At 42.4% G+C, this 8,873-nt stretch overlaps 1 protein-coding gene across 1 annotated transcript; it reads left to right on the forward strand.

Moving 5' to 3' along the window:
- Positions 1-226: 226 nt before the first annotated feature.
- LOC109793418 (uncharacterized) lies at positions 227-1,436 on the forward strand. Its single transcript, XM_020352891.3, has one exon. The coding sequence runs from the start codon at positions 418-420 to the stop codon at positions 1,213-1,215; it is 798 nt and encodes a 265-aa protein (XP_020208480.1). The 5' UTR covers positions 227-417; the 3' UTR covers positions 1,216-1,436.
- The last annotated feature ends 7,437 nt before the right edge of the window (positions 1,437-8,873 follow it).

An 8,873-nucleotide genomic window follows, 5' to 3' on the forward strand; every position in this document is an offset into this window, starting at 1 on the left:
ACATAAAGTGTCTTTTTTCTTATAGTCTCTCGTTAAAAAAGAATACCAAAAATCTACTAAAATCAAATTCAGTAAAAAAAAATTATAATAATGCACGCATTTTCCTCGACTAGCTATTACCCATTAATAATACACGTTTAACATAATTAACAAGAATTAGACTTGCATCATTCCTTACGTATTTTAAATATGAAGTTGCTAGAAACCAAGTATTCATGGAATCCATTATTGTATTGCCTTGGGAACTTCCTTGACTTCCCCACTTCTTCTTTTCCACGTTCCTTCCTTCCTATAAATACACATCAAGTCCACGCCAATTCTCACTGCTCCCAAAAGCTCAAAATCACACAAAAACAATTCAACCAAGCAACACTTTGAGTTGCCCTCCAAATTCAAAGCAAAAAAAAGAAGAAAAAAATGCAGAACGTGGAACAAGAGAAAGAGTATTTAGATTCGTTGACGTGTCCAAGCTTCAACTGCTACTTCACCGATCCACTCGCCGGTATTGCCAATCAAGTCGGAACACAAGACCGCGTCAGGGCGCAAAACGACGACGCGTTTTACGCATCGCTAAACGACGACCCCGATTTCGAGTTCGCCGCGTTTCGAAACGAACCCTTCTCCGACGACTACGACGACGCCGTTTTCCCTCTTTTCAACAGCAGCGACCTCGTGAGCGCCGCCGCCGCGGGACGCGGTTCAAGCGCGGCGGTGCTGCGGTTCCCTATCACCGGCGGCGAGCTCCGGCGGAGCGAGGCCGAGGCCGATCCGGCGGCGTCGGAGTCGTCGTCGGACGCGGAGGAATTGGAGGGGGTTCCGGCGGGGACGTACTGCGTGTGGACGCCAAATTCGCCGCGGGCTTCGCCGGGAAAGTGCGAGAAGAGCAATTCGACGGGATCGTCGTCGGCGAAGAAGTGGAAGCTTCTGGATTTGCTTCGGCGGAGCAACAGCGAGGGGAAGGAGTCGTTGGCGTTTCTAGCGGCGGCGCCGGAGAAGAAGAAGATGAACGAGCGGTGGAGCATTGAGATCGCCGGAAAAGCGAAGGGGAAGGGTTTCGCCGGCGAGAAGAAGGTGGCGGTGTCGGCGCACGAGGCTTTGTATGTTAGGAACAGAGAGTTGAGAAAAATCGATAAGAAAAAGTCGTTTCTTCCGTACAAGCCTGAGTTACTTGGATTTTGCACGCGTCGTTTGGCCAAGGCATTCCCTTCATTCTGAGGACTTTGCTAAAGCCACTTTTTTTTTTTATTTAAAAAAAAAACAGAAGAAAATGGAATTGGATATGTTACATTAGATTAATTGGTTTTTCTTTGGTTCTTTTCGGTGTTTTCTCTTTGGGTTCAATCTGTATTGGACATAGTAATGTGTAATTAGCATATTGGAGAAGGGTGAAATGATTGGTAATGGTATACAAATGCTCACCCAATTTTGGATCCAAATTTAAACCAATCACTCACTGAAAATATTTATTTGTCTCATGAAAAAAAAAAAATTGGTTGGTAGAGAAGTTATCATTGAAACAAGAAACAAAAATGAAGCTGAAGGAATCGTCAGCTTTGGAATGAAAGGAATCATTGACGATGGAGTCACTATTAGCACGAAACCTGTTGGACAAACCATTATAGAAGGATCACAACATATTTTATTGGAAGCTCAAATGCCTAGTTCTTTTATCCAGATCAAGCAATAGATACCGGTTTAATGTGGACTTCTTGGCTAAACCTTACATGCAATGAACCTTTGTATACCTTTTATACCGTATGGTGGTTGACTAGGCCGAATACCCGAGTTCGTGGCCGACTAGGCCGAATACTCGAGTTCATGGCCGACAAGGCCGAATACCTGAGTTCGTGGCCGACTAGGCCGAATACCTGAGTTCGTGGCCGACTAGGCCGAATACCCGAGTTCGTGGACGACCAGGTCGAATACCCGAGCCCACCGACCACTCACAATCTGAACGGAACGTGTCGGTGTGCTCGGCCAAGTCACGGATTTACGCCAGGATAATTATGAAGAGGTTAATTTATGTAATGCACCGGATTAGCCCCCTAATTTCTCGGGGCCCAGTCCTTAATCGCGGCCCAATAAGAATCGCTATAAATAGGATCCTAGCGAGGTACGTAACTAACTTTCAACTACCACATTTATTACGCCGAGCACTTACTTGAGCGTTGGAGTGTCTTTGCAGGCACATTTATTTCAACTACCACATGTATACAAGACATTTTTAAATATTTGTCATGTCGTTCCTTATTTTAATATATATATATATATATATATATATACGTTTAGGTCGCGCTCATGCAGGTCCAATCTCGAATAGCGCACACGTCGACGCCGAGCAATCCTCGGCTGATCACTCAAAAACTGCGCTCGAGCCCGACAGGTTTCCCTCCCGAGTAACCTCCTCGGCTAAGGATGTACCTAGGCCGAGCATTACGCACATACACCGACGCCAAGCAATCCTCGGTCGATCACTCAAAAAGTGCGCTTGAGCCTGACAGGTTTCCCTTTCGAGTACCCTCCTCGGCTAAGGATGTACCTAGGCCGAGCATTACGCACATATGCCGATGCTGAGCAATACTCGGCCGATCACTCAAAAAGTGCGCTCGAGCCCGACAGGTTTCCCTCCCGAGTACCCTCCTCGGCTAAGGATGTACCTAGGCCGAGCACTAAGCACGAACATGCGCTGACGCCGAGCAATCCTCGGCCGATCACTCAAAACATACATTCGAGCCCGACAGGTTTCCCTCCCGAGTACCCTCCTCGGCTAATGATGTACCTAGGTCGAGCACTACGACACGCGCCGAGGCCGAGCATGCTTCGGCAGAACACTCTCAAGACGAGCACTCTCGCGTGCTCCAACACACTTCGCGCATCAAATCCCATGATCCGACTCCGAGGCCGAGCATGCTTCGGCCGAACACGCTCAAGCCGAGCACTCTCGTGAATCAAATACATCGCGTATCAAATCGCATGATCCGACTCCGAGGCCGAGCACGCTTCGGCCGAACACTCTCAAGACGAGTACTCTCGCGGATCAAATACACTTCGCGTATCAAATCGCATGATCCGACTCCAAGGCCGAGCACGCTTCGGCCGAACACTCTCAAGACGAGCACTTTCACGATTAATACACTTCGCGTATCAAATCGCATGATCCGACTCTGAGGCCGAGCACGCTTCGGCCGAACACTCTCAAGCCGAGCACTCTCGCGTGCTCCAACACACTTCGCGCATCAAATCACGTGACCCAACATTCTGGGGCCGACCACGCTTCGGCCGAACACGCTCGAGCCGAGCACTCTCGCGGATCAAATACACTTCGCGTATCAAATAGCATGATCCGACTCCGAGGCCGAGAACGCTTCGGCCGAACACTCTCAAGACGAGCACTCTCGCGGATCAAATACACTTCGCGTATCAAATCGCATGATCCGATTCCGAGGCCGGGCACGCTTCGGCCGAACACTCTCAAGCCGAGCACTCTCGCGTGCTCCAACACACTTCGCGCATCAAATCACGTGACCCAACATTCTAGGGTCGACCACGCTTCGGCCGAACACGCTCGAGCCGAGCACTCTCGCGGATCAAATACACTTCGCGTATCAAATCGCATGATCCGACTCCGAGGCCGAGCACGCTTCGGCCGAACACTCTCAAGACGAGCACTCTCGCGTGCTCCAACACACTTCGCGCATCAAATCGCGTGACCCAACATTCCGGGGCCGACCACGCTTAGGCCGAACATGCTCAAGCCGAGCACTATCACGGATTAAATACACCGCGTATCAAATCGTGTGATCCGACTCCGAGGCCGAGCACGCTTCGGCCGAACACTCTCAAGACGAGCACTCTCGCAGATCAAATACACTTTCGCGTATCAAATCGCATGATCTGACTCCGAGGCCGAGCACACTTCGGCCGAACACTCTCAAGCCGAGCACTCGCATGTACTCTAGCATTTCGAGGCCGAGCACGCCTAGGCAGAGCACTCCTGAGCCGAACTCACACCAAGCATTAATCTGCGACAAAACATGAATTTAACCCCCCTTCGACCGAGCATACCATTCGGTTGTGTTTATATTACTAGGCGTTAATGAATATGACAAAAATTGGAAAGTAAAATATTCCATTAAAGTATGGCCAATCAGTACGACTACTTACTCAAAAAATCATCTATGTCCACGACGCCAATGGCCGATCACAAAAGGCACTATTGGCCTGATTACAAGCAAGCAAAAAATCCTAACCCTAACCTACTACCACGAGAGTCAACCTCTTACACCGCGACCGAGTCCTCCGGATTCCCATCGCCGACCACATCAATGATCGGCTCCTCCTCCCTTGCCAGTGGGGCCTCTTCCACCGTAGAAACCCCGACTAACATCAAAATTGAAGTCAGCCGGGACCTCACAAAAGTAGAAGGCCTGTCGCATAGCATGTTGGAAGCCGGCATCGTGCTGGTCGAGAATTTTCTTGGTGGCCTCGACTTCGAACTTGGTAGCGGCCTCATTTAGCCGAGCAATCTCGTCAGCTGCAGCGGTGGCCTCGGCTTTCATTTTCTGGACCGTCAACTTCAAGTCGTCGACCTCTTTCCTATGGGCGTCGGCTGCCCTCTTCAGTTCTTCGGCCGACTCGGTGACCTTTGCATTGGCGGTCAATGCCTCCTTCAACTTCACCTCAGCCTCCTTAAGCCGCCCCTGCAACCTCTCCTCGGAGACAACCGACCTCATCATAACATGCTTAGCAATTAGGGAGAACGTTTGGCACAAGGAAATTCGAACCGGCCACATCCACCGAGGTTAGCAAAACCGACTACACTAGGAACATGCACACTACTACTAGCGGTCGGAAGCAACATCTGCCACTCCACGCCGAGAACCACAACCCTATACAATTAAAACGTCTTCGTCTTTCCCATCCTCGACGCTGCGGGGGTTGTATACCGTATGGTGGTTGACTAGGCAGAATACCCGAGTTCGTGGCCGACTAGGCCGAATACCCGAGTTCATGGCCGACTAGGCCGAATACCTGAGTTCGTGGCTGACTAGGCTGAATACCCGAGTTCGTGGACGACCAGGTCGAATACCCGAGCCCACCGACCACTCACAATTTGAACGGAACGTGTCGGTGTGCTCGACCAAGTCATGGATTTACGCCAGGATAATTATGGAGAGGTTAATTTATGTAATGCACCAGATTAGCCCCCTAATTTCCCGGGGCCCAGTCCTTAATCGCGGCCCAATAAGAATCACTATAAATAGGACCCCAGCGAGGTACGTAACTAACTTTCAACTACCACATTTATTACGCCGAGCACTTACTTGAGCGTTGGAGTGTCTTTGCAGGCACACCCCCCCTCACATCGGACTACCTGGATAGGAACGAGAAGACCGAGACCTAGGATCAGACCCGCTACAACAAGGATAAGTGAAGTGTGTATCCTAACACAGGAACACCTTCCTTCTTTTTTCTTTTCTGTTTTTTTTTTACTAAGAACACCTCCCTTTTCGAAAATTTTAAAAATATAATTTATTTTATGAGAAATTAAAAAATATTTTTAAAAAAGTAGAAAGAATTACTTCTTTTTTTTTTATAAAAAAAAAATTGCTTTTTTTAGAAAAGTACGTAAGAAATATAATTATAATCTTAAGTTATATAGTGACAACTTAAGTGTGTAAAGTTGGTCCTATATAGGTTGAATTATAAACAGAAAATTTGAAAATGAAAATTTATAAATTTTATTTTCATAAAATTAGAAAGATAAGCCAGAGAGACAAGTTTAAGGATCTCACAACCCCGTTTTAGATTCTGATTGTCCATTAGGCCAAATTTTCTTCAAGCTAGAGATTGTAGCCTCTTATAACCGAAGGAAGATCATTGAAGCTTGGAGAGTAAGGTTTTGGTGATTTTCGGGAAGCTTTCTTTCTACCTTAATTTCTTCTTCTTGGAAGCAAATTGGAGGTAAGGGAGTTTGATTGTTGTTCATATATTGTATGAATGTTGTTGATGTTGATTTGAGCTAGATTGATGACTCATTGTTGAAGGATTTAATGTTTTCCACATGATGAGGATTTTGAGTCAAGGATGATTTTCTACTTAAAATTTGCTTAGATGTCATTAATAATGATGTATTTGATGAATTGGGGTTATATGTGGTGTTTTTGATGATTTAGGTAATTTGTTTGAGGCTTGGATTGTCTTGCATGTTAAAAATGTAGAGGCTTGTCACTTAGCAAGTCTACAAAGATTGTTGAAAAACATCTTTTAGTTGACGCAACACGTATAAGGATTGTTAACGTTATTCTACAAGCAATAGATGCATTTACAAAAGAATCAATTCTTTTTAAATAATTAAGTGTGTTAATTGCTGTATTATTTTCTACTTGTATAATTTCTTTAACAATTTTAGGTCTTGTAAATAAATCTAATCCATCAATATTTGAGTGATTATTATTTTTAATGAATGCTCAAGATTAAGTGTCGCAACCCGAAAATTTCCGATCTCGCGACTAATGGTTTAGACATCCTTTTGAAAATCTCATCAATTAAGGAATGCCCGGACACCAGACTAATCCTTAATTAATGGTTTTGAAAATAGGTTCATGGAGTCGCCACCAATGTTTTACTCAAAATATTGGAAAAAGAAAAAGTTTTTTAAAGGTCCAATAATGGTCTTGATAACCATAATTGGGTTCGGGGGTCGGTTACGTGTAGGGAAGGTATTAAGCACCCCTACAACGCCCTTAATCGGTACCCTATAACGAAGTTAACATTATAAACAATAATAATATAAATATTAAATCCCCTTTTATTGATGATATTTACATGCTTGAAATTTAAATTAAACAATTAACTTTAAAATATCTACATGATTGCTTTTATTATAATAATATTTATCAAAGATAAGAAATAAAAGAGAGAGAAGAAGGTTGATTAAAATACCTCGTAGCAAGCTTTGTTAGATCTTCCAATATGGAAATTGTAGGTGCTTTTTGGCAACCTTTCACACTACACAAATGCCTCACAATACTCAAGAAATACAATAGGAGAGAGAGAGAAAAAAAGAGAAATTTCGAGCTCTAAAGAGTGCTGAACGAAATTTTTTAGGTCCCTCAGAAATGTGCCCAAGCTATCTATTTATAGGCTTCAGACAGGGTCCAGAACGGCCCGTTCCGAAATCGGAACGGCCCGTTCTGGATCTGGCCGTTACGTGTTAATTTAGTGTATTGGAACGGGCCGTTCTGAAATCGGAATGGCCCGTTCCAGAGGCGCGTTTAATACATAAATGTCATTCTGGAACGGCCCGTTCCAAATTAAGGATTTAAGCCTTTTTTGTTATTTGGAACGGTCCGTTCCAATTTGGGAACGGCCCATTCCAAATGTATGTTTTAGCCTTTTTTAAAGAGCCTGGAACGGCCCGTTCCAACTTCGGAATGGCCCGTTCCGATTTTGGAACGGCCCGTTCCAGTTTTGGAACAGCCCGTTCGGGGCTACTAAAACCAGCTTTTTTTGAGCTTTTAGCCTTCTGATGTCATGTCCTGTTATTTCCATGATTGGGAGCTCCTTTTCTTGATAATAGACGTCCATTTCTTCGTTTGTATGCCCCCCGGACGAAATTGAGTGTCTACATTAAGACAATATTCTTTTAAACATTTAGGGTTTAGGGTTTAATTTCTAGTGACTTTAATTTCTAGTGACTTTAATTTCTAGTGACTTTAATTTCTCAATGCTAAATAGAAAACAAAAAATCATCTTCATACATTTTAAATTCTTCAAATCTACTTTGTAATGCAAAAATTGCTTGATTTATTATATACAAAAAGTAATCGATTATAAATGATTCTTCAGGTGATTCTATGGCTTCATTATCAATAATCTCATTAAATTATTTTTTTTCTTTGAAACTTATGTTCTATATTCATTTCAAAAAAAATTTATTTGGCAGAAATTATATCATTTTCAAACTAGTCTTCCCCATATTTTTCAAAAAAAAAAAGGAAATAAGACCTTTCACTTGTTCTATAGCAACATTGATTATAACATTTTACTAATTGAGTTTTCTACAAATAATATGTCATACCAAGTAGTCATGCCTAATAAAAACTCAAAATTTTCAAGCTCATAATTTGCTAAACAATCAACTTCACTTTTATTTTAGGATCATCATTAGTTTCACTTAATTTCAATAAAGTATCTCTTATTTGACATCTTAAAGTTTTTACGCTTTCGATACAACTTTCTCATTGTGTTTGTGACAATGATTTGAGAGTTAGGCGGGGATATGATTTTGTAGAATTTTCCATCTTTTAGTAGTAAAAGAAAATAAGGTGTGTATATATATATATATATATATATATATATATATATATATATATATATATATGTTGCAGTACTAAAAAAAAGTAGCTTTAGGAAAAAAATTAGCTATATCACAAAATACCAAATTTAGACTATGACAACCACATGGAGTATAAAATGATCTAGGATTAATGTCTAAAATCTTTTTTTGCACACCTTGATGTTTTCCTTTCATATTTAATCCATTATCATAACCTTGTCCCCTTATGTTACTGGTTTCAAGTCCAATAATATTTATTTCAATCATAGTAGCATCAAAAATACCCTTTCCAATTATATCATATACTTTTAAAAATTCTAAAAAAATTCTAAAAAAATTCATAGACTAGTATGGAGTTAAAGAAACATCTACACATCGTAACACTAAAGATATTTTATTCTTGATCACTTATATCAAGTATCATTGAAAAATATTTTGCATTCTTAATTTTTTTTAATAATGTTTGTTTTCATTTCTCTTACTAACAAATTTATCAATTCATTTTGTATTCTATGTCTAAGGTAATGGTTAT

Source organism: Cajanus cajan, chromosome 4 (assembly GCF_000230855.2).
Source record: "Cajanus cajan strain Asha chromosome 4, NIPB_CcT2T_4, whole genome shotgun sequence".
Taxonomy (NCBI): domain Eukaryota; kingdom Viridiplantae; phylum Streptophyta; class Magnoliopsida; order Fabales; family Fabaceae; genus Cajanus; species Cajanus cajan.

Bases quoted from the DNA above. Each gene is read 5' to 3' on its own strand.
- LOC109793418 (XM_020352891.3), top strand. From the start codon at position 418: ATGCAGAACGTGGAACAAGAGAAAGAGTATTTAGATTCGTTGACGTGT.